Here is a 25,162-nt window from a genome sequence, read left to right as displayed (position 1 = left end):
GGCTGCTTCAGGGCAGAGCATGCCCTGCCCGAGCTCCTCTGTGAGGGCACCTCACCCCCACAGCGGGGTCTGGCAGCCCCAGGAACACCTTCAGGGCCCATCTGCAGGCAGCACAGGTCACTCCTGTCAAAATCCACATCCCTCCTGAAGGAGCTTTAATGTAAGGATCCATTTTGGGTGAATTTGTGCCTCTGCCTGGGTGAGCCGGCCTCTGGGTGCTGCAGGCTCTGAGCAACAGGTGCTCTATTCTGGATATTTATTTCATGTTTTCCCTGAAGCTGATACCTGTGAAATCCTGTCTCTGGCAGAAGCAGGAATACCTCCTGCAAAGCTCAGTGAGTTTCCTCAGAAGGGACCGTCCATCCCTGGGAGGAGCCGTGGCCTCAGGAACGCTGCCACACCCCAGGGACACCAGGCCTGGGGACATGGCCCCGGCTCCCCTCACACCAGAACAGGGCATGGAGAGCCTGAGGAGCCAGAGAGGGGATGCTCAAATCTCAGATTTAAAGGAAACAGACTCCAGCTGAATAACAATTACCAGCAGACTGCAGAGCAGGGGAGAATCACTCTGGTGTGAGGTTCTGGAGGATGAAACAGGCACCTGCCATGAAGGAGCCTTTGGGAAGGCTAAAACCTGAGCCCTCAGTGACTATGGATGGTCCTCACAGGCTTTGCAGAGAGAGGATTTTGTATGAGGCTGATGCAGGTGATTTTGAATCAGTCTTGCCTGATTTCCTGTGGCTCCAGTGAAGTCCCCTGTCCCTGGGTGAGGAGGGCTCACCCAGGCCAGCCTGGCTCCCGTGTGCCCAGCAGCCATGGCTGGAGCTGCCATGTGAAGGCCTGAGCTGGACAGGAGGCTCCAGCACTGCTGCAACACAGCGTGGTCACAGCTGGGTGAGTCTTGTGCTTTTCATTTCTGTTCTTTTTTCACCCAGGGACTCAGCCCCACGTGGACTCACTTCAGCAAGGTGACTGTGAGCTCCATGGGGAGCACTCACGTAGTCCAACACTTCTGTGTGACATAATGATTTCCATTCAGCTGATTTGGACATTTATTTCTTGCTTCTGGAAAAAACCAGCCAATTAATGCTCTTCTATTCTTGGGTGTTATGAAAACCTAGGTTTGGGTATTTCTGTGCTGCCTGGTGAGGCAGGAGTGCTCCCTCTGAGCACCTGTGGGGCCAGCTCTTTTGGGAAAGATCTTGAACCTTTCTTGAAAATGCTTGAGTTACTTGCAGGCTGCTCCCACCTCTGTCCAGCTTCCCCCCAGTGTCACTGGAATTGCCATGGTCTCATATTAAGAGTGCTCAGCCCAGGATTTTGCTTCCCTGTTAGTTTAAACCAAGGGATGCCAAGAGATCAGTGAGGAGAGCGGGACTGGCAGCACCTCAGAGGTGACTGCAGCTGCCTCTGGGAAACTGAACACAACTGGAGGCACCAGAGTCGCTGTGCTGCAAGTGGTGTCTGGTACGGTTCAGAGATTGCTGCACACGTGTCAGAGATGCTCCAAGCTTGGACAGACACCAACATTTCCTCATAGCACTAAAGTAGTCATCCTAAGTGTGTGGGGGTAAAAGGGGATGGACACACAGTATTTTATGTGCAGCTATTTCTCATGTTCAGAAAAATTGCAAAGATTTTGTGTTACTGTTGTTCTGTGCAAAGTGAGCATAAACCTTCAAGCAGCAGGTATTCTTCAGTGGTGTGAAGATTGGGGAGTGTTCTGGGTGTATTTTCAGGCTACATTTAGAATGTTTTCTTAAGTAATTTGGGCTCAGAGAGATGATAACATATATTTATTATAATCTCTAAGAAGCCAAAGGTTTGCTTGCACCCATATTCTCCCAATGTTCCTCCTGTGGGTGAGAGGAGCAGGTCATTTCAAGGTAGCTCAGTCACCTGTGGCTCTCACCAGAGCACCCTGCAGGTACAGCCAGCTGCTCTCAAGGCACCTCAGGTGCTCAGTTTGCACATGGCCTCGAGGTATTTGTTTTCCCAGTGCAAGGAGCACATGGGAATCCTGTGATGTCCATGAGCTCCCTCTGCTCTCAGAGGGGCAGGAGAGCTGTGGTGCCTTGTTTGTTCCCTTGGTGAGCATGTGTGGTGTATAGCTGCAGCAAAACAGCCTTCCCTCTGCCATCAGAGCCCTGCCAGGATCCTGCTGGACACCAGCACAAGTGCAGATGTGGATTTGGGGGGAAAGCCACAAATGGCTCTTCCCCTCTGGAGCAAGGTCACGTTTGTGGAGGCAGCGACTCGCACACGTGCCTCTGCCTGCTGATCAGAGATCAATATTTGCTTCACACCGCCAGGTTGTCTCCTTCTCATTGAAGAGAATGAATGTCTTGGGAGCACTGCTACACAAGGGCTGATCATATTGGACAGTTACAGGTGACTGAGTGCTCAGCAGGCTGAGGATCTGCTTGTCACCAGCACTCAGGGCTGCTGCCAGAGGGCAATGCAGCAATGTGTCCTGGGAGCAGGAGCTGCTGCCACATCCTCTGCCCTCACAATTACCCTCAGCAGTGTCTGCTTTGTCCCTTGTGGGAGCTGCACCCCAGCAAAGCCACAGCTGGCTGAGGGTTTGCAGGTGTGGGCACAGAATGGCTGATGTGAGGCCAGTTTGGGACAGGTACAGCCCCTGTGTGCCTGTGGGGCTGTGCTGACTTCCACACCTCAGACACTCCTTCCTTTCTTCCTCTCCTCTTATTAGTCTGTATCTCACCTCCTGGCAGACTCAAGCAAGCATTCAAGCAGAATCCAGTGAAAAACAGCTCAGGTTTCTGCGGTTTCTTATCTGTCCCCAAAATGTGTTCCTGTTTCCCAAATGTATTTTTTCACAGAATCTGTTGCACAGTATCTGTGTGTAGGATTGCCACAAAAATGAATTTCTTTTGGATTTGTAGCTGAAGCCAAAAGTTCCACTTTGGAATCCTGTTGCTGGTGTTAGTAAGATCCATGTGATTCTGCTGATCCTCTCCAAAGGGAGGAGTGAACTGGTAGACTTGGACACGTGCATGTGCCTGTGGACCCCGGACTGACAAGGGAGCAATCAATCCAGCAATCAGTAAATGAGCTGTAGCCAGCAGCAACTGCATTGATTGTTCCTCATGTCAGGTGGTTTTGCAGATGAGTTGGGAAGGGAGGTGGTGGGAAGGATCCCTCTCAGAGCCCAGGCAAAGGGAGGAGAAATGGGAGTGCCCTGCTTTTGCTTCTCATAAAGCTGCTTGTGTCTGCTGCCTATCAGGAGGCAGAGGCTCTGCCTCTTAAATAGGCAGCTCTGTTGCCAGAACATCATGTTCAATTCAACAAGAAGTTTATTTTCATCCTTCCTATAAGTAGCTGTGAAGAGGATGTGTGCCAGGGCTTTGAGTCACCCACGCACTGCACTGTGCGTGGGTGACTGTGCTTGCAATGTACAATTATGGGTAGTAGTAAATCCATGGTGGGAGGGACTTCTCTGTTACTGTCTGTACAAAATTAGAAGGCAGACACCGAGACACAAACTTGTTTTTACCCCAAGGTAATTCTGGATCATGTAGAAAGTGGGAATTGATGTGCCAGCATTTCCCATAACAGGAATCAGGATAGTTTGAGGTGGAAAGAACCTTTAAAGGCATCCTGTCCAACGCCCCTGTGATGAGCAGGGACATCTTCAAGCAGATCAGGTTGTTCAGAGCCTCATCCGACCTGACACTGAATGTTTCCAGGAATGGGACATCCACCATCTCTCTGAGTAACCTATTCTATGTTTTACCACCCTCACTGTAAAAATATTCTTTCTCTCATCTAACCCAACCTTCCTTCAGTTTAAAACCATTCCCTCCTGCCCATGTAAAAGGTTGCTCTCCCTCTTTTTGTAGAACCCCCTTTAATCCCTGAGAGCCCCAACACTGTCTCCTTATAAGCTTCTTGTCCTTAGGCTGAACAATCCCAAAGCAGAGGCTCTCCAGCCCTTGGAGCATCATCCAGCTGCTGAGCTTCTCTGGCAGTAGGGAGCTCAGAGCAGTGTGAAAAGGGTGAGCTGCTCTGGTAAAGGCTGTGAGTGGCCTTCTTTAAAGTTCCCTGATATTTGTGTCTCTGTGCCATCATGTACTATTTTTTGCATCCAAATAAGAAAACTGCAGATCAACAGAGGCTATAAATGTTGCCTTAATCACATGTGTTATTTATTTGTTTGGCCTTTAGTTCTGTCTGGATTTTCAAAGCTGCAAATCAGCACGAGTTCAGTTAATTATGTTGCCACTCATCTACCAGGCAATTACAGCTGTCCATCATTATAATTTCTGTGATAGGAGCCCTGCAAAGGGTTCAGATTTTAGCTGAAATAGAAACCACACACTTGCCCAGCATGACCCTTGTATCATAACCCATTGTCCCTGGAGGACCTGCCCTGTGACAGGTTTGTTATTGCACAGAGCTGTGAGCACTGTGTGGGCTGAAACAACAACATAGCCAGGATCTAACTGTGTCAGAGGATTCAGGTGGAGAAGGCTTGAGGGTAATCACTGCTCTCACCACCTGTGAAAGCCCTGCTGCATTTGACCTTTGGGTGTCTAATTTTCCCAAGGTGTGAGGAAGAAGAGCCAGGCACAGCTGGGAGCAGATCAGGGCCCAGTTCAAAGCCCTGCTGCAAAGCTCAGTGCAGCTGCTGAGCATCCTTCCTCCACCTCCAGCAGGCTTTTGCTTTCACACCTCTCTCCACACTCACATAAGGACTCTTGGAGGATGCTGTTGCATGCTGTGGGACCAACATAACATAACAGCTTTAAATTTCATCTGAGTTATTAGTTAATATGCAAGAACTAGCATGCTGACATGGGGTTTAAATGTAATAACTGCTTATTCAGAGCAGCAGGTTCCTCAGCTCCCTTCCACCTGCTTCCCCACTCTGTGGTTTAACAGAGCTTCTGGATAGTGAATCTGTCCTGTTTAGAATTACAATATTTAGTTATCTCAGTGACAAAAGTACAATGGGTTGTTCAGCCAAAGACATGTCCCTGTCTGTAGTTTGATGAGTGTCGTGTTCAGCAGCAATGTCAGTGTGAGCAGCCCTGTTCTCACCACCAGCAGCTTGTTCTCACTTCTACTCTGCTTTGCAGCTGGGCAAAGAGCTGGTTTGGGGAATACTTTCAAGCTAAAAATAGCTCAGCAAGGCAAAGTGCTGAAAGAACACACTCTTCAAATAACAGAGTGTTGCAGCTCCCAGTGCCCCTCCTCTGCTGAAGGCCGAGGAGAGCTTCAAGCTGGGTATAAAATGGGTATTGGAGGGTCTTCCAGCAGAAACCAAGTGCTGAGTATGACCTGGTCACATTGTGCAGGTCACTGAAAATGGTCAATAACATTTCATTGTAAAGCAAGAGATTTTTCTTTCTTTTTTCCCCCCTTTCTTTTCTCTCCTAAAACAGGAATGGAGCCCTGTGTTCCCACAGAATAAAAAAGCAAAAAGCAGAGCTACATATCTACTGCTGAAATGATACTAAAATCTACTCTGATAGCAACTTCATGAGCAGCAGGAGGGAGTCTGAAATAAGCAGCAGACAGAGGCAAATTTCAGCTCAGTTAGAGACTTTCCTGTCCTAGTGACAATTGAATACTCCTGGGTGCTTACTGGGTTATGATAAAAAAATTAAGGGGGGGGAAAGGTAAGAAAATAAAAAAGCTACATTTTGACTTCACTGTCTGAACAACCCTAATTCAATGTTTGTGCCTGTTCTCCTCCAGGGAGGCTGGGACTGGCTTGTCAGCCACCTTAGTGCCCTGTACAAAATGAAATATCTGTGGGCTCGTGACTCAATTTCCTGGGAAGCCAGGAGTGCAGTTCCAGCCCTGGCAGTCAGTGAGGATGGGGACAGGATGACAGAGACATGTCAGTTCTGTCTGTAGCCATTTCAGAGGGCAACAGACAGAGTTATTGTCCATGGATGGAAGTGTCCCAGTGTGTCCTGCCTCAGCTGGCATGCTCAGGGCTGCACTAAGATCCTGCAGTACCGTGCACTTAATCCATAAACAGTTGCCCCTACAACAGATGCCACTGCAATGTGCAGCTGTGGGATTTGGGTCACTGGAAGAAACCACAGCTGGATTTGCAGAGAGCAGACAAAGTATTGGTGTGTGTGGGCTGTCAGCTGTGTGTCAATCTTCCTCCCCCCTCACTGGATGCACAAGGATTTGAGAGTGGCCCTTCTTGCCATGCGTGGGAGCTGCTGGGAATTTCCCCATGAGGTGAGCACTCTGGAGAACATCCTTCCCTGTCACATGGAGGTGCATACCAAGGACCCTTTGGCAATTTGCTAAGTCTGGGAGGTGACAAATAAACCTCTGCAAGGTGTCTTTGCAGTGAGGATTTACCCCAGAGCTGGGGGTATGGGGCTGTGAACCTCCTAAACCAGCAGCTCCAGGCAGGAGGGGACATGCTGTGACACTTCTTGCAAACCCTTCGTAGTGTCAGGTTTGCTGCCAAGGAGCAGCTTTCTGAATTACTGAAGTAAATCAAGGCAAATGCAGCACTCTCTGAGTACTTTGTGTAATCCCTGAAGGAAAAACCTAAATGACAGCAATTTGTGGAGCTGCAGCTGCTGCTGGGACAGCCAGGCCCTGCTGGGAGCTGTGTGTGGCTGCACAGCTGCTCCCAGGCTGCAGGAACCTGGCTGGGAACGCTCCCCTGGCAAGGCAAGCACCTTCCAGTTCTCGCCTGTCACTCACCCACACAGCTCTGCAAAGGATGGGATATCCCTGCCTGCAGACAGCATTTCACCATCTGCTGTACTAGTTTCTGTTCCTCTCGTGCACACTTTTGCTGGCCCAGCATTTTCCAGGGCAGTCAGACCAACAGCTTGGCCTCACACTGTCCCCAGCCTTGGCTGGCCAGAGCCACGCCAGCCTTTGCCCACAGCAGGCTCTGAATCCTGCTCTTTACTGCACTCTTATTTGCTTTTAAAATTTTGCTTCTTTCAAAATTTCTCTTGAGGGTATCTGTTGGGTTTTCAATATAAAGAGTGTTCCTGCTCTCAGTGCAGAGTGAAATGAGAAATTCCATTGACAGTTCAAATATGTGGCCCAAAAAGTCTGTAGGAGTGGGAGTCCCCTGGTCTCAATAATCATCAATTTTGTAGTGTTTTCACCAGCAGCTCTCACAGTGCTCTGCAAAGCTGGTCCTTGTGGTTATATCTGTTGTACAGATTAGGAGAATATGGCAAACTGTCTTGTCTAAAAAACCAGATTTGCAGCCCCTCTGGGAATTTATTCACTTCCCTCTGCAAGTGATATTTCAGTAATTCTGTTTTCCTTTGTTTTTTAAATTGGATAGGGTGAGGAGTATGACTTGTCACTGGATGCCACTGTGACACTGAGCACTGCAGACAGGCTAACTTACAGGAAAATACAGGCAGGATTTGAGTTTTCAAATGTCATCCTCATATTCTGCCTGCTCTTCCCCAGAGACTTCTGGGACCCTCCTTAACTTCGTTTAGGATCCTGTGTTTAGCTATGGTCACGAAAATCCAAATAGAATTTGCTGGCAAATTTCACGTAGAACAAAATATTCTGATCTTCTGAAAACTGAATAAAATGTAAGAATTCAATTATGTAACATCATGTTTGGAAGTTACAGCCGTGATTTGTTGTGGTACAACACGAACTGTCACCGCCAAGGCTCAAGGCTGCCACACAAAGCCTTTGGGAGTGCTCTCAGGAAAGGATCCCCTGGTGCCACCTCCGTGGTTGTGCTCAGAGTTGTTCCCTGCCTGAGGAGGGACTGCAGGTGGGGAAGGGCAGGCAGAGCTGTGGGAGCTGGCAGTGGCTCCCGGAGCTCAGACAGGTCCTGGCTCTGTGCACACACCTCCCTCAGAGCCATTTTCCTGCCTTTTGCAGCTGCTCCTGTCCCAGCATTGCAGGGCTGGGCCTCTCCCCCACCAAAACTCCCAGCTGACCCCAAGCCTCCTGCTCCCATCACCCTGGACCTGAGCTTGGCATTTCCACACACATCATTCATTCATTGCCTGTTACCTTTTTCCTTCATGGTGTAAACAGGCTGATAAAGGGATTTCTGTAAGCTTAACTGCACAACGCCCATAAATAAAACAACTTCCCTTACCACATCAGTCCTGGTTTGTTTAACCTTCTCTTGAGAAGGAGGATTTTTTTTTCCCCAGCAGGGTGGTATTTGGAAGTGCTGCAGCCACTCCCAGTGATGATTATAACAAGGCTGCAGTGTAGCCTAGCCAGAATATGGCTTTTGCAGACACCCTCAAATTAGGCTGATCTCTGTGCAACAGGCCAGCTGCTTTCTGCAGAGCCTGCTGAGAGGGCCTGACTTTAATTTTTTTTAACATAATTTCTGAAAAACTAATGAAGTATTAATTCATTCAGAATTTAATTTGCTTAATGAATATGATCATCTCAAGCAAATGACACTGGCAGTTCAGCTGTGAGCCCTGTTGGGTTTGAGAGGTTTTTTTTCCCTGCAGTGAGGCACTCAGGTTTTATTCTGCTCTTTGTTTCTTGCCTGTATGCTGTATAGCTTTATGAAAGCAAAGTGACTGACACATCTTTGCAGAACAATGGACTAACTAGATTGCAGTATCTATTTCTAATGTGATTTAAGACTCAGATTTTGCCAACTTGCTGGTTCTTGTTTCCCAATTGCCTTGATATCCTCTGCATAAGTAGACTTGCAACAGGAGGAGGTCCTCAACCTCCAAAGGTGTGGTCCATTTCTTCTTAATTTCACTGGATAAAACCATGAGCATGGATTGATAAACCTGGGAGTGCTTGGTTTTGTTTGCTTGTTTTCTGGTGTGTTGTATGTGAGAGCTAAAAGAAAAGATCGAAAATAAGAGTGCTTTCCAGGAAAAAAACCCCCACTCTTCAGAGTCTGGGAAGGTCAAGGAAGTGTGCTGGCCACTTGGATGAGTTAATTATCCTGAAAAACAGATACTGAAGGAAGCTTGCAGTACTCTGGCTGACTCAAGTAGCTCTCAAGACCTGGTTATACAGCTGCAGCTTTCCAGCTGGGTACAGGCAATGGAATCAGAGAGACTTAGCTAGAGCCATGCTTTAATAATTGATACAATTGCACATCATCTATTGAGGAAAATCAGTGACCTTCTGTTCTGACCTGTTTTCTCTCCTTCCCCCACTTCTTGTTTTCTAAATATTTATTTCTTTCATTTTTTCCCCCTCACCTTCTCTGAAGTTATTTCAAAAACACAGGAACTGTGCTAGACTGACCCAGTTTTTTCCATATGAAAGCAGCAAGCCCAAGCCTGTGATTCCTGGAGGAACTGAGATCCTGAATGAACCAGGCTACAGAAGTTGTGCTCAGAGCTGCAGGAGGAGGGAACTGTAGTAACTCACAGAATCTGGTGAACCAGAAACTGCAGGATATGAATTACAGTTTCCTTGGATCACATGTGCTGAGACACAGTTTTCTTGGAAGAGAGCCCAAAAATATGATCAAGTTCTTCATGGGGAAGCACAGGTGATTCATAGGAGAACCCTCCCCATAAAGCAGGGATAGCTCAGTGCTGTGCCCAGGGACAGTGTGTGCAGCTGTGGCTCTGCACACTAAGGAGCTTTTTCTTCTTCAAACCAAGCCATATTTCAGATTTTGTAGGAGAAGTGACCATTTAGGTATTCTGCAGGCAATCCATTGCAACAGTCATGGTGACACTCACTGATGTCCAGTCTGCCTATAAATTTGGTTTTATAAATTTAAAAGGCAAGTGGGAGGAGAACCAACACAACATCCAAACTTTACCCCTCTCTTTTGTTCTCATATGCTTTGAAGTGGCACATCTGAAATGGATGTGTTAAAAAAAAAAAAACCAGCCAAACCCCCTTCTGGCTGAGACTGTGCTTATACAGTTCACAGCCTTTCAGATACACACTGTCCATCCCATCTGGCTTCTGTTCCAACTAAGTGAAGTAAGTGCTTGGCTTTAAGTACAGAAAACATTTTTCCTGAATTTCATTAATAGATCTAACCCAAAAAACCGTAATCCTAAATCCTCTCAGTGACACAGTGACCATGCCATACAAAGTGAGGGCTGGCACTGTCGATGCCTGAATCCCTCCCTGCCCAACCCTTGGGTTATCAGGATCTCACAAGTGTTCCAGCACCTTGTTCTGGTCAGCTTTTCATCCCACAACAGCACAAATCACTGTGACAACCAGAGCAGCTTACTTTGGTGTCTATCGATTAAGCTCTGCAAATTAAATTAAAGTAATTTCTTTCTGTAATTACTTTTACTGCAGACTCACATGAGCTCAAGGACCTGAATCATAATCCAGTGTAAGGTGAAGCATTACAGAGCATTACTGGCATTTTATGCATTTCCTCTTTGCTTTATGACTCCTTGTCTCACCACTGGAGTAGAGCTCAGATCTTCAGGCGTGGGGAGGTGCCCAATTTCTGGGAAAGGAGCTGAGCTGAGCATGAGCTGCTGGTAGTGGGTGGGTTGGCAGGGCAAAACAAGTGCACTGTTTTCTTCCCAAAAAAGGCTTTTTTCCTTATTCAATAACACTTGCTTAAGCAGTTTTTCTGCAAGTTTATTTATGTGATTATGCTGCTCTGTGATACTTACAGCTTTCTGCATTCTGATTTTTTTATTAATAGTTTCACTTGTGCCACTTATGTCAGATCTATTCGAGGAATTGACTCTGTGTCCCAGAAAAGGCCCTGTATATTCCTATCTGTGTTTCCACCTGCTGCTCTGCTTTTCTCTTGCCTGCTGTGCTCTGACCTGCTGCCCTTGCCTTCACTGTGCTGTGGAAAACAGGTTTGATTAGGAATTCCCAGCACTGGAGCCAGGCAAGTAGAACAGAGCAGTGGAAGGAGATAGTGTCTTCCCAGAAGACAATCTTTAATCAGCTATGCCCTGGGAATTTGGAACTTCATGTTGTTGCCTGGCAGAATTTACTGCCTCTAAAGTGACATTGCCTCATGTTTGCACAAATACTCCCCATTTTCAGCAGGAGGTGAATGCTGAATCCTCAGCAACACAGGCCTGCACTGGGAGCACCTCTGGGACGTGTGCTTGTGCTCAAGCCAGGAAATAACCCAGGACAGAGGCAACCATGGTTCAACCCTTTATAAATGAATTAGTGTGTTCAAAAATTCTTGCCAGACGAGCTGTGGGCTGGTCTGAGACAGCAAATTGCTCATTCTGGTTCAGCTGCAGATCAAGTCTCTTGCCCAGAGCTTGGCTGGGTGCTTCATAATTAATTGTACAAGTGCTGCTGAAGCAAGGAAGCACCTCTGGTTCAAGAGCTGCTGTCCAGAGGGTCTGGTATGGTTACACACTAAGGGAGCTTGGCAAGTAAACCTGACAAGGGATTGGTGTTAGTGAGGTTGGTTCTATTCTTGGAGTTTAATACCTGAAAGGCAGCAAACCTTTCTCAGCCCTTTAGACAAGAGGACAGTGTCGTCAAGGTACAGCATGTACAGATGCACTTGAACCTCTCTAATGTTTTATTTGAACTGCACTGCATCTCCCCTGGACTTGAAAAGCCATGTAAACAGGAGGCTGAACTTACTCATTGCTTGGAGACCTTAATGGCAATTGAATCTTCTCCCTCTCCTCCTGATTTTTACCCTTGAAGGCTGTCTCAGGAACTCTGGCAGCAGGCACTAACCCCCAGCCCCTGACCAGGTCAGTGCTGTCTGTCACTGTGTTAACAGCAGGGTTTCCAGCTGTGTGCCACTGCCTGACACCAAGGAAGAGCATAGGGAATGTTCAGGCCTTGGAGTCTGGGCTTCTTAATCCTGGAGGCAGCACAAAAAAACCCAAAAACTCAGCTTCACTGGTACCTCCTCCATTCTTCCTACTGCCCCCGCCCCCTCCATTCCTCACAACATCTTTCTTTTCCATAGCCTGAAAAGCAGAGGCCATAACTGAAAAGGGGCAAACCATTAAAAAAATCCCAAATCCTCCCTGAGCACATGGGTGCTGTGCACGCTCCTAGTAAAATCCTGCAGCCATGAGCAGGTCTGACAGCAGCCCCCAGCTGCATCACATCTTGCTGGAGCAGAGTGAGGAGACAGGAGACTCCCATGCCCACAGAATTCAATTGTAGCTCTATATTTAGCTCCTGCCTGCTGTGAGGAGCTGAGCCTTGCACACACGCCCACACTGAGCCCGCTGGGTTATTTTTAGCATCAGCGAGATGCTTACCTGGATGGTTCCTGCCCAGTAATGAAATGCATTAAATTGTACACAGCTAATTTGTGCTGACAGCTGATCTGTTCTTTGTACCTGCCCCCCTGCCTTCCTGTCTCTGGAATGAATCTGTGTCAAGTCTTCCCAGCCTTCTGAAATTAGGGCAGTTCCCTGGTTTTTAGTCCAGTGACTGGGAGCTGGAGCACAGCTGGAGATTCATCAAAAAAACCTTGCTAATCCCCAGGTGAGCTTAGGTTTGGCATCTCCTAAACTTCTGCATTAGGACTACCAGTAGTCTGTACATGTACCCACTTACCACTTTTTTTGGACAATCTAAACAAAATGTTCCCCAAAGTTCTGTGCCTGCAGCCCAGTTCCCTGCTGAGTGTCTCAGTATGAAGGGCTGATGGCTTTTCAGTGAACAAAGCTGCCCTGAGACATTTCTGTGGAAAAGTGGCACTGGATGTGCTGTCCTTGGGAAACATGGCACAGCTTTTGTGCTGTCAGTAGGTGAAACTGTCTTTGTGAGTGCTCTGTGCTGAGCCATGGTGATGTTTCGCTTTTAGGCTGCCAGTCTGAAGTGCTTTTTGCTTGGCATTGTTCTGTTTCCAGCAGCACTGTGAACTTCACACTCTGTTACCTGAGGGACAAACCAGGGTCTCATCTGGGTGTGCTTTTAGCTACAGCTGCAGTTCCTGGGTGAGTCAACTCGAAAATGCTTCTCCAGGAACCTCAGGGCAGCACCACACCTACAGATTCCAGATGTAGGAACAACTGAATAAAGATGCCTCCTCTTCACTTCTTGTTGCCAGGAAACCTTGGTCCAGCATCATCCACTTCCCCAAGCCAATGTTCTCAATGTGGCGAAGATCAGCTTTAGGTGCTCAAGTTTTGGTTCCTCTCTGTGTACAAAAACCCTTTGTTCTTCCTGTCTGACTCCTCTGCCCACATTTCTGTATTTAATTCCTGTCCCCATCATCTTCTAAGTGCCACTTCATGCATCATGTGTACTTGTACAAATACCAGAGTAGGTGAAGCAGTACATGAAATGAATATTACAAGTATAATCTTTTCAAGGAATTTGTATTTTCATTGAGACATTAAGTTATACTGGAGTGTCTTTAACTGTGGTTACATTCTCAAGAAGCACAAGCCACCCAGGCACTTCAAGCATCAACTTTCTAAATGGCCAGATATCAAATTTAATTAAACAACCTTTTCCTGAGTCACCCTTCATTCTAGCAAGTGTTTCACTCCCCAGGTTTCAGCTGAAACCCCTTCTAGAACAAAGCGTGTCTGTGAGACAGGAAGCAGATATTGCAAACAATCGTACTTGCAAATGTCTTTTCTGCCCCGTGACACAAAGAGCTCTCAATTCACTGAATTCCATTGAGGGTTTATTATCTGTGCTCTGAACACACAATAATGGAACCAAGACCTGTTGGGAGCCCTGTTGCCTAATGCACAGTAGAGTATTCCAAGAGTTCACCATGCTCTGGGGCACTGGGGATGTGTGGATTAGTAAGAGAAGCACTACAGCATAGGGAAAACTGGAATACTGCCATTTTGGAGGGAGGAGGAGGGAAAAGTGCATGTTTCCACGGCAACAAGTGGTAGATGAAATTGGCTGGGAGCACGAAATACAGGAAATACACTTTTCAGAAGCAGCGATGCACATAAATGAATCCTGGAATCTCTCCTCATGCCGCTGTCAGTCAATAATAAATCTGAAGTCGGTAGATTTGCACTGCTGTAAAAGTAGAATTTGTCTCAAAATACAGAATTTCCCAATCTCTCTTTTGAGATGGAAGGAGTGGGAAGGTGAAGGAAAATAGGGGTTTTAGCTTTGACTTCATAAACACCCATCAGAGTGCTAGCAGAGTAGCTTTTCTCAGCAGGTTCACAGCTGCTGCTGAAATGTGTTACAACCAGAGCCACTTAAATAATACAGTGGTTTGAGAGGATGCTCTTCTTTTGTCTCCCCGTTTTCAAAGCTACATAAACACCATTATTTGGTGTATTTTGCACATTATCTATGTCAGTACATCTTTCCCTCCAGAGTACAGTGAGGCTGTGTTAGCTGTTGGGGCTGAGGCAATTTGCTAGACAGCTACAGACCATCAAACACCTGCAACTGTGCTGAAAAATATCGACCCTGTTAACAACTGCCTGGTTATGTGCCATTCTTATGCAGTCAGCCATTGAATAACTACTTGCTAATCTGCCCAGAGATCATTCTTTGTGCTAAACACAGACCTATAGCCTGATGGTACACGTGGATTTGCTGTTACCTAAGCGTTGCTATCACAGCAGCAGTGCTGCTCTTTTCTGCACAGGTAGTGGCAAAGCCCTGGAGAGAACAGACATTTCTACTGGATCCCATCTCCCAGACAGCACTTCCCACCCCAGCACTACCTTCCTTAGCTATAAGCCTCCAAGTTTTCACACAGAGACCATGCTGCACAAGTACCAGTGAAATGAATGAGTGCAAACACCTCAAAAGCTCATCCAAGAATTTCACTCTTCCCAGTTTGGTTTCATTTCCTTACCACAGCCAGGCTCTTCTCTGAGGGTGAGCTCTTTGTGGGGTGAGTCTTAGTCAGAAACTCCAAAGGGATATCTCTAGGGCTTTGGCTCTTTGGCCTTTGCCAGAATTCCCTTTTACTTTGTTGGTTGGCTGTAGGGTTTTTTGGACACCCACTTGCTTTTCCTGGTGTTGTAAATATTTTCTTGCATTCATCCACCACCTGAACTTGTTTGCATGATCATGTTCTATTCTGGTGGATGAGTTAAGAGCTGAGCTGAGCTCTGCCAGCACATATGTGCTGGAAGTTGTGTGGGAGACTGCTCCCAATCTGTTTTGCCTTTTTTCCTGGCTATTCCAGCAATCTCCGTGCCGTCTGTTCCCCGAAATGCGCTCAATCCTCCACGTTCCAGGAAGAAGGAACCAAATTAAGGCCTTACTTCCAGCACTTGGAACAAAGATGGCTTTTAGCCATCCTCTAGACATCACCAGTGACACTGATGGGCTGCACCCCAGATTGCTGCATGAGATCACAGCAGGCATGGGAGGCTCCCTTAGCTGCATTCACTTACACACAGCAAATTTCCTGCTCCCTGGTGGTGGCCAGCCCCTGTCACCTGTCCAGCAGTGTCCTCTGCAAGTCCTTGTACTGACATTTGACTCTAGGGGTGCATCCCTCTCAGCATTTCTTCAGGCTCATTATTAAGCAAGACAAATGATAAATGAAAATAAAGGGATAAAGGCTGTAGTTACAGCACCTGAAGCTGCAATTCCATCAGACCTTCACACTAAGAGAAGTCAGGCAGGGCTGAAAAGAGATGTGACCTTGTAGGCATTTCAGCAATAGGAGATGGGGCTGGATATGAAAATCTTCTCATTCAGTGAATATTTTGTGATGGTTGAATTGGTTTTAGGGATGCAGTAGGGTGGAAACCATTTTTTGTATATTTTAAAGCAATCAAATTAGGCTCTTGATATATGAAGAGATCTCATGAGTTATCAAATGGCCAAAATAATGGAATTAATGATGTTGGGGTGCAATGTGAAGTATTTCCCTGAAGTGCATGCACAAAGCTTGCAAGGTCAGGGTGACCAAGGCCCATCTTTTCTTCCTTAAGTGATGGGTGTTAATGGGACACAGCTCTGATCTGCTCTGCCTGTATCTCTTGGAACTCAATGTGCATTGTAGGGGGATCTTTTCTGCTTGTCTGCATGTACATGTTTTCTATGGCAGGGTGTGCCACCTGCACTGACTTGTGCAGCCCTGGCACAAAGCACTGCTCCCCTTTGGGTGCCAAGTGCTGCTGTGCAGTCACTGAGACGGGAGGGACCATAACTCCATCTCTGCTGTTGCAGGAGCACCATGAAGGGCACCCAAAACCTCCTCTGTGTTCCCTCAGCAGCTTGTTCCTTAGCTGAGGGCAGGAGTGCTGAAGGCAGAGATGTTCTCCTCCATAAACTCTGGTCCATTAGGACTTGTGCTCTGATCCACACATTTGTTCTCATTCCCTGTCCCCGGAGGTAAAGTTTAATCAAAAGCATGCACATGAATGAGTTAGTCTAAATATCAATAAATGTTTCTTTCAGGAGAGGCTTGAGATATTTAATATTTAATAAGCCTTGAAAATGAATTTCTGTTCATATTTCCCAATTTGATTCCAAGCATTTTGGCGGTGAGCAGCGCTCGCTGTCCCTGTGTGGGCAGCACAGCACAGATTATTTAACAATCCACTTTGTCTCCTCTAAAATATTCATGTTTGCAGATATCCAAATGCAGCCCTTAAAAAAGCACACACAAAACCCAGATGGTGCAGTCTGAGCCTCGCAGTTACCTTGAGCCTTTGCTTTAGGCTGCACACCACAGTGATGCTGTTTCTCTCACAGCTCTCCCCTGTTGCCCTGGTTACTGATCAAACCAGAGCATCCCTGCTGTGCCTGCAGCTGGACTCACACAGGCACCTTTCCCAGGTGAGGGCAATGCTGCTTCCCCCTGAAGGCACCAGTGCAGCCACCGTGCAGCAGCTTTCCCTTGGGCAAGTCAATGTGCAGCTCTAACAATTGCCTTTATGCTCACATTCAGCTCGAGCTGACAAAGCCAAATCTGGTTGATAAATAATTATACTACTATTTTTGTTAAAGCACTGGGTTTTCTGGAGGGCCTCCAAATCTTGACTGCAGCAGCAGAGCTGCAGGTAGATTTGGCGGGATTTTGTCTCCCAAATTGACTTCTGTCTTGTTTTCCCTTGAAATCCAGGCAATCCTGACTGAAGAGGGAGTTAAGATTTTTTTTCTCCTGTGGCTGACTGACAGCTAAGAATGTGCTGTATTGGTTTGTGGATGGTTCCCTGCAGGCAATGGACCTGGGGTGGGTGGCAGTGCCTCTGACAGGGCTCAGAGGATGCTCCATTGTAAAGGGAGGCTCCTCCCTCTTCTCATTCACAACACTTACTTTGAGAGTTTCATTTCAATTTGCTGCCGGATTTCCTGTCTTTCCTCATCTGTTCTCCTTGGGAAAATATTCCTGTCTTCCAGCTCCTGCTTACTTGGTCTGTTCCGTAGCTTTACTGCCAGCAGTTCTTTCTTGCATTTTCTTGGCAAAGTACCTGGGAAATGCATTGAAAGGAAAGTTATTAGAAAGGCAGCTCCTGGGGATGGAACAGGAACTTCTGGAGAGCAGGAATGGCACAAAGTGACAGTGATCTGTGTAGTGCTGTGCAAGGAGCAGTTGTACACATTATTGTCACAAAGCACCTGAGAAGGGCTCAGACACAAAACCACTGCAAATGTAGAGGGAAAATATTCCTCAGGGCATGCAGGAACTACAGTTAAATCTTTGTTTCATCTTGGGAGCACGGTGTGTAATAGGAGGTTAATTTGTTTTGGTTCCTTTTTGCTTTAAAGAGTTTGGGTTTTTTTTAAATTTAATGCTTCACCTTTTCTAGAGAAGGTCACCTCATCTTTAAAGAAAATGACATTTAATTGGTATTTTTGTTTGGCATTTGAGATAGGATTAAAGTCTATTTTTTAAAGAATGCTCTGGAGGTTGGCAAGATTCTAAATCCTAAATAGGTTCTCATTCCCAGATACTGGGGTTTTATTTGCTAGGGATCTGTGGACCTCCTTTTTTATTATCACTACTGATCTCAAATTTCTTTATGCAGAGGGAGGAGTCTGTACAGCCTCTTTTCCACATTTACCTGTTGGAAAGAGTGGAGCAGAGTAATTTTGGTCTCCCTATGTGTGCAGTGAAAAATCTCTTGGTAGCTGCATTGATCTAAAGTTAAACTTTTCAGAAACGATAATCAGCTCAAAGCCCCTTTCTGAAGCCTAAAAAGCTGTGCCCTTATTTAGCACCTTCCTTGAAATGCTCTCACAGTCTGTTACAAGCATTAATTAAATTAAACCACACAGCCCTGTCTGAAATAGCAGATATACATTTAACAGATGGGTAGGGAAGTGAAATGATTTGGCTGCTGCCACACAGAGCCTTCTGCTAACTGAATATCTGACTCCATCAAGAGCATTTGGCTCACAAAGCCACAGACTTGGGACTCTGACAGGGTTTCTCACCATGCTGGGAGTGGGTGCAGAGGAACCAACAGAATTCCTGCTGGAAATAACCTGAAAGACATTTGGGGCTAGAAAACTCCTGGGAATCCCTCCACACATTCCCAGCTTCACCTGAGTATTTTAAAGAGGTCATGGGAAGAGTTTGGCCATGTCAGGAGGTTTCTGTGACAAGGAGCTCTGTGTGCCCAGGGGAGCTGCAGCACTGGCCAGAGCAGAGTGTCCAGGGCAGGGCACCTTGGGGGCATGGAAAGTGATATAATCAATAGGATTTCTGTCACTGACTTCAAAGGAAGTGGGGTCAAAATCCTAATTAACAGTGTCAGCTCCCTCTGTCAATCAAAGGTGGACTGTTGATAATGAAACATCATTTACCAGAACAGGTTAAAATGCATGTATACATGCAAAATGTATATATTAAAAAAGAATAAGTGCACATGAATAAAACAAAACTAGAGAACAAAGAGAAAATAAAGCCCCAAGCTACTCTTCTCCACATCCATTTTCAGCACCCTGAGACAAATTCCTTCCCGATCACTACTTCAGTAGAAACTGAACCTGCTAACACTCTTATTTAAGTATTCATTTTCTAAGGGTTCTTTTTCTTAGTCAGTCAGGCACATTCAGTGGCAGTCTGCCCCCTGACCATCTATCTCAGGCAGTATCTTGGCTGGATTGTTTCGTGATTTATCACACCTCAGCTAGGTCAAAAAGGAATGCTTGGGAAATTCACACCCTTTTCATGTTCAGGCTGCATGTTCCTGCAAAAACTCTCTGTTTCAATTCAGCTGAATCATTACACTTAATTTCCCATATGTTTACTGTTCTTTTTATCATATTCACTGTTCTATCAATCAAAAAGCAAATCCTAACACTGCCTGAAGTTGGACAGACCTTGATTGCACCAGTTATCAGTTGTGGGCTATATTCTAGTAATGTTTTTAAAGGTCATTTTGCCTTGTGTTTTCAGAGGTTTCAAATAATGTTTTATTGAGTAGGAATAGAAAACCAAAGCATAATTCCCCACTTTTTCCAGACTTATGTGACCTGTCTGTACCTCCCTAGAGCCCCAGGGCTGTGGCACTGTGCCCTGTGGTGGTGGCAGTGACAAGACTAGGCAACAGGACAGGGACTGTAAAGCAGCTCAGCATTAATGGATAGTTTTACTCCCTGACTTGGAAACCAGCACAGATTTCTTCAAAACCAGAAGGAATCTGGAGATGTTTAGAGAACTGTTCTGGTGCTGTCCCTGAGAACACTGGCACCAGCAGTGCCTCCACACCAGAAATGGCTTGGGAATGTGCCAGCTTGCTCTGGGACATCAGTCAGAGTTCAGCATCCTCTGTGCCAAGCAGCACTGCTGCTGCAGCCACAATAATGCCAAAATAGCTTTAAATGGGTTTTTCTCATAGGTTTTAGGGTTTAATAGGTTTTTCTCAGGTGGCCTCAGCCACCCCCAGTACACCAGCATTGTCCTTCAACTGCAGGAATATTCCAAAACTAGAGCACTTATTGTGGAAAGCCCAGAGCTGCTTCTAGATATCACTGAAACTTGTACAATAACCAATGCCCTCCTATCATCATCATAATGAATAATTAATTGTTAAATATAGAGAGGTTCACTTTCAGCAGTAAAATATTCAGATTTGGTTTTGCTTGTTGGGGATAATGTATTTTTTGCCTGGCTGCCTCTAGCTCTTAGAATTTTTATCAAAAGAGGCCAGTTTTACACATACAGCCAGAAAAAAAAAATAGAACTTAAAATGTGTTTGTTGTGTTTCAAGCTATCCTTAAATGCACAGCAATTAGGCAAGGGACTCTTGTTTTGCCTTAGCTCAGGAGTCTGTTCTGTTACTTGGTGTCTTAAGACACAGCAGTACAACTCATGTCCTGTCTGCTGGCTCATGCTTTCAAAGACATCTTTTAAAATTCATCTTTCATCTGCTATAACTATTTTTTTTGATAAATTGTTCTCTGCCTGCCTTCTTTTAATGCATTCATGAAGAAAGTGAAGGATTCATTTCAGATTGAATCTGTCTTGCTAACATGGAAAACATTAAAACCTTGAATGACAAATTTTCTAATGAGAGCTGATTATTTTGCCAAAGCTCACTTAAATAATTGCACAGGATTATAAAATGCATTCCCCATATGCCTCAAGAATGGGTGAAATGGACCAGATGGAGAGAAACTTTACTCTTAAGACATTTTCTCTACATGTTTGTCCTTCCTAGATTGATTGGTCTCTATCACTTTTCCATGTACCATCACTGCATGGAATAATAGTCCTGAAATTCCAGACACGCCAGCATTGGCACAGGGTGTACAGAAAGCTCTGGCTGCTCCCAGGGGGATGTCTGGGAGTGCTGCTGTTCATACAGAGCAGCCCAAGGGTGCAGCAGTAACTGAGAGGGTAAAGCACAGTGATACAGCTCAGTGTGCAACACCAGGACAGCCACAGTCACTGTGACTCCAATTTAACTTCAGCTTTTCACCACGGTTCCTTCAAACAGCTGATGTGACAGTAGAGGAATTTTCCCTTCTCTATATTTTCTGCTGCCTTTAGAGCATTCCCTTGTTTGTGGGAGTGTATCTTTGTAACATAGCGACTTTGCTTACCAGAAATAACAGAGTCGTTCAGAACTTCCTCATCCTGATAAAAAACAGACTCTTCCTTGAGCTCTGAGTTCATGATCATGTTTTCTTTGTTCTCATCAGACTCTTTAACTGAGTTCCTCTTGTTTTCTGAGTCACTGCCATAACTCAGCGAGTTCTCCCTCTCTTTGTTGCGCTCCATGCTCGACGTTCTCGAGGGACGGACATCCACCCTTTTTTTTGGAGAGCCTTTGCTTTCTCTTCCATGGAAGCTACGGGTGGAAGAAGCACAGCCCAGATTTTACAAAGATTGTTTTATTGCTGCAGTAGAGACTTACATGAGAATGAGAAAAACATCCTGTAGCTCATAAAGGGCAGGGCAGGGCAGGAAGTTCAGCATGGACCAACACAGGATGGCATTTTCAAGTTGAGAATGGCTAATGTGGATCTACTTTCCTGTCTGCCATTAAAATAAGACATGAGGGGTGGTGAATAATGTTTTTCTTTGACATATGGTCACAAGATACACTGTAGTGATTAAAAACCCGACAACAACCTACTTTCCTGCCATTAAAATAAGACATGGAGGGGTGGTGAATGTTTTTCTTTGACATGTGGTCACAAGATACACTGTAGTGATTAAAAACCCGACAACAACACATCCTTCTAATGTAAAACATGCATGGCATGAAATATGACCATTCATATGATATTGTATGATCATGACAGAGGTTTAACAGGGCCTGGAAATGACATCATGTGAATCTGTTCCCTGGGGCAGTAGTTGTTAGGGAACTGAGAAATGCTACCAACTTTACTCCAAAGCTCTGGGATGGCAGAGGTTATCTCTGTCCTCCTCGGATATACAGGATAATGAAACCCAGATACAGCACCCAGTGTACTCCCACAAACACATTTGTATTAAAAATGGATCTTGGATGTGCTCCTGTGTCATCCAAGGGACACAGAAATTGCAGCACTTCTTATGTGTAGAGTACTTGGAGCAGGATGTGCTTTGCTACTCTAACTTGGTATCTTGTGGGGAAGATTTTCTTTTGCAGTAGATCAAGGACTATCACCTGATTCTACCTGTTTGGAAACCTATTCCTGCACCACAGCAGCCTCCTTGTAAAGGAAGAACATACAATGAAATAGCTGCCAAATGAAGCACTTTAACCAGGGATGTTTGTTCCAAGCAGTGACATCACGAGGAAGGCAAACCCAAGCTGCGGCAGCAATTAAAACACTAACAACAGGAACAGGAAGAACATTTTCCAAGAAAAATGAAGTGGTGGGATGAGTGTCCTCATGCAGCCCTGTGCCTGCAGGCTGTAGGTACCTGTCCTGCCGGTGTTTGGTGGCCAGAGCCCTGTGGAGTTCTTCAATGACTCTGCTGGGAGGTAAAGGCAGATGAACGGCAGCCAGGTGAGGGGAACCGGTGGGCGTTGTTACCTGGCCTCTGCCATGGGGCTCGCAGCTTTTCTGGCCAGAGGGGTGGAAGAGGGCAGCTTGTCCTGAGATTTGGGAGGAACCCACAATGACATAGTTCTTCAGGATGGTGGAAGGAGGAGATTTCATGGCTGGATCGTCCATTTCGCTTCCTGCTGTCAAAACACAAGAGGGAAGAGGTTGTGCAATGCTTTTTTGGTTTGGTTTTTTTTTGGTTTTTTTTTTTTTTTGCACAGCGTCTGCACTGAACTTAATTTGTTGTATTGAACAGAGGATAAATGGTGATGTTTTGCTCTTGCTGTGAGGTAACTGGCTGAGTAACTGAGTTCAAAAGGCTCTTGCTGCACCACTCCAGATCTTTAATCTAGCAAAACAGATGCCTCTTCACTTCTCCTCTTTCTCACAGGATGAGATTCTCCTTTTTCCCAGCCCACCACTGCATTTTTGCTTGCCCACACTGTTGCTCCTCACCACCAAAAGCTTGGGCTGTGGTGGCTTTCCAATCTAGCATTTTCTCTGCTGGGCTCTGGCAGACTGTATTAAAATTTATGCCTTGTGGTTCTGAGTCTGGACAAAATGTACCAGTGTCTATTAGCTGCTCCTCTGTGATTGCTGCACAGCCCAGACCTCTGTCTTTCATATGCCCGTGGAGGAAATGCCAAAACCATTATAATATGAGGATAATGTTTGCATAACAAAACTTGCAAGCAAATGACATCCAAATGAAAGATGGGGTACTGAGCACTAACAAGAAAAAAAGAAGGGTGTGGCAATCTAATCTCTTTTTAGCCCCAGATTCAGCTATTTTCTATGCAATGTAAATCTTTTGTCTGAAATTAGAGTTACACATTTAGACTGATTTATACATTTCCTAGTATTTGAGTCTGAGGCACAGTGGACTTTTCCCTGGCTGTAAATTTGGTGGCTTCACACAACATCCCTTAGGATAACTGAACATCTGCCCTGAAAAAGATGCTGATTTGTTTTTCTGTTCTCTTCCCCTTTCCCCCTCCCCTGTATCCGTGTCCCATGCCTCTGGCACATGCAGATGTTTACACCATGTGGGTGGAGAAAGGCAATTCGAGCTCCTCATCCCAGAGTATTTCTTGTCCCTTGTTGCCACCTAGTGCTTCACACAGGAATTTAAACTGGCACATCTTGCTCAGCTTTGGTACAAACATGCTTTCACAGGTAATTTTTCCTTTTTTTTCCCCTCTCACTTTTGAGATAAATCCTCCAATTCATAGCAGAGAAAAACTTCTGCTCAGGCCAGGATTATCCTGTAACAAGGACTTGGTTCCAGTTAGCAGGGTAACTTGCTAGAAAACTGGACAGGGCAAAAAATACTAACTTCAGTTATTAAATATCTCCTCTCAGAACCAGCATCCTGCATAAGGGTTACCAAAAACATGCATTTTCTTAATTTTTCTTAAGAAGAGCTTCTGAAATCATAACCAAAGTCAAACACTGAACTTAGTGTGGCAACACTAAGCCTGTTCTCTTTTTGTATTTGTGGGGTGAGGAGGAGAGCATCCTTCAGTGAGGAGAGCTGCATCCACAATAAAATCTCTCTTGTTGTAAGGAAGGCCTAACATTACTTTTTTTTTTATCTCTGGAGGTGTTTGTGCACATTTGTGTCCCTCCAGCCCAGGACCCTTAGCAATGTCATTCATTTCTATTGAAACTAGCCAGCACTTACCCTGTTTAAAATCTGGGAAGTCTGAAGGCTCAGAGGCATTGCTGCAAGAGCCAGTGCCTGATGTGCAATGTGTGAGCCACCTTCCCAGCCCAGAGCTCCTCCTGCACTGCTCAGGAGGTGCAATGTGTGAGCCACCTTCCCAGCCCAGAGCTCCTCCTGCACTGCTCAGGATGTGCAATCTGTGAGCCGCCTGCCCGGCTCAGCTGAGCAAAGCTGCTCGGGATATGCAATCTGTGAGCCTCCTGCACTGCTCAGGATGTGCAATCTGTGAGCCACCTTCCCAGCCCAGAGCTCCTCCTGCACTGCTCAGGATGTGCAATGTGTGAGCCTCCTGCACTGCTCAGGATGTGCAATCTGTGAGCCACCTTCCCAGCCCAGAGCTCCTCCTGCACTGCTCAGGATGTGCAATGTGTGAGCCACCTTCTCACCCCAGAGCTCCTCCTGCACTGCTCGGGATATGCAATCTGTGAGCCTCCTGCACTGCTCAGGATGTGCAATGTGTGAGCCACCTTCCCAGCCCAGAGCTCCTCCTGCACTGCTCAGGGTGCTGCTCCAGCCAGGAGACAGCCAGGCTCTGCTGAGCAAAGCTGGGTTTGGTACTCAGGGGGGGTTTGATTCTGTGCTGCTGTAGAGATGGACAGATCATAAATCATAAATTGATTTCTGAGCAATTGCTGCCCACTGAATCATGGCCTGAGGGGGTGGACAAAACCACCTCCTGAGCCACTTTATCTCTGCACACAGAGAGGATGTCTGTGTTTCCTCAGAGCAAGAACCAGGGCTCAGCTCAACCTCAAAGCAGGGAAAGAGAAGACTTTGTTTTGTCTTCACACCAGCTTGTTCCTGGAACAGGTCAAGGGCCAATTTCATCCTCATTGCAGCCTTGGACAATATTGAGAATTTCCTGAGATCACACCTTATTTGTCCTAATGACAGATGTTCAGTGAATAATCTTGCAAAGTGATGTCTTGGCACCTTGCCCTGTTCCTCCTCTCTCTGATTAATTGGTGCTTGATTTACTCCTCACTCCTCTGCTGACAGCATCCCTAGCATTGTTAAGGGAGGGGAAAAAACTAAACACAAAAGAGCTTTTCAGCCTCTTCATCTTCCTTTTCTTTCATAATTGCCCTTTCTCTCTCCCCACACTTTTGTATCTCCTCTCACTCA

The 25,162-nt window shown here is 46.0% G+C and overlaps 1 protein-coding gene across 2 annotated transcripts in view; it reads right to left on the bottom strand.

The window, feature by feature from the left end:
* Positions 1-25,162, bottom strand: part of PHACTR3 (phosphatase and actin regulator 3) — a 101,319-nt gene that overhangs the window by 11,469 nt on the left and 64,688 nt on the right. Inside the window, exons 6-8 of one of the 2 annotated variants that reach the window (XM_041417897.1) lie at positions 22,187-22,451; positions 20,872-21,119; positions 17,135-17,288 (exon numbers count right to left, since the gene is read on the bottom strand). In XM_041417897.1, the coding sequence (XP_041273831.1) occupies positions 17,135-17,288; positions 20,872-21,119; positions 22,187-22,451 (667 nt within the window). The remainder of the gene's footprint in view (positions 1-17,134; positions 17,289-20,871; positions 21,120-22,186; positions 22,452-25,162) is intronic. The other variant, XM_041417898.1, reaches the window with a different exon arrangement.

The sequence above is a fragment of the Onychostruthus taczanowskii genome, unplaced genomic scaffold, assembly GCF_017590055.1.
Source record: "Onychostruthus taczanowskii isolate IOZ18803 unplaced genomic scaffold, ASM1759005v1 scaffold57, whole genome shotgun sequence".
NCBI lineage: Eukaryota > Metazoa > Chordata > Aves > Passeriformes > Passeridae > Onychostruthus > Onychostruthus taczanowskii.
This window is presented reverse-complemented; position numbering and strand designations above follow the sequence as displayed.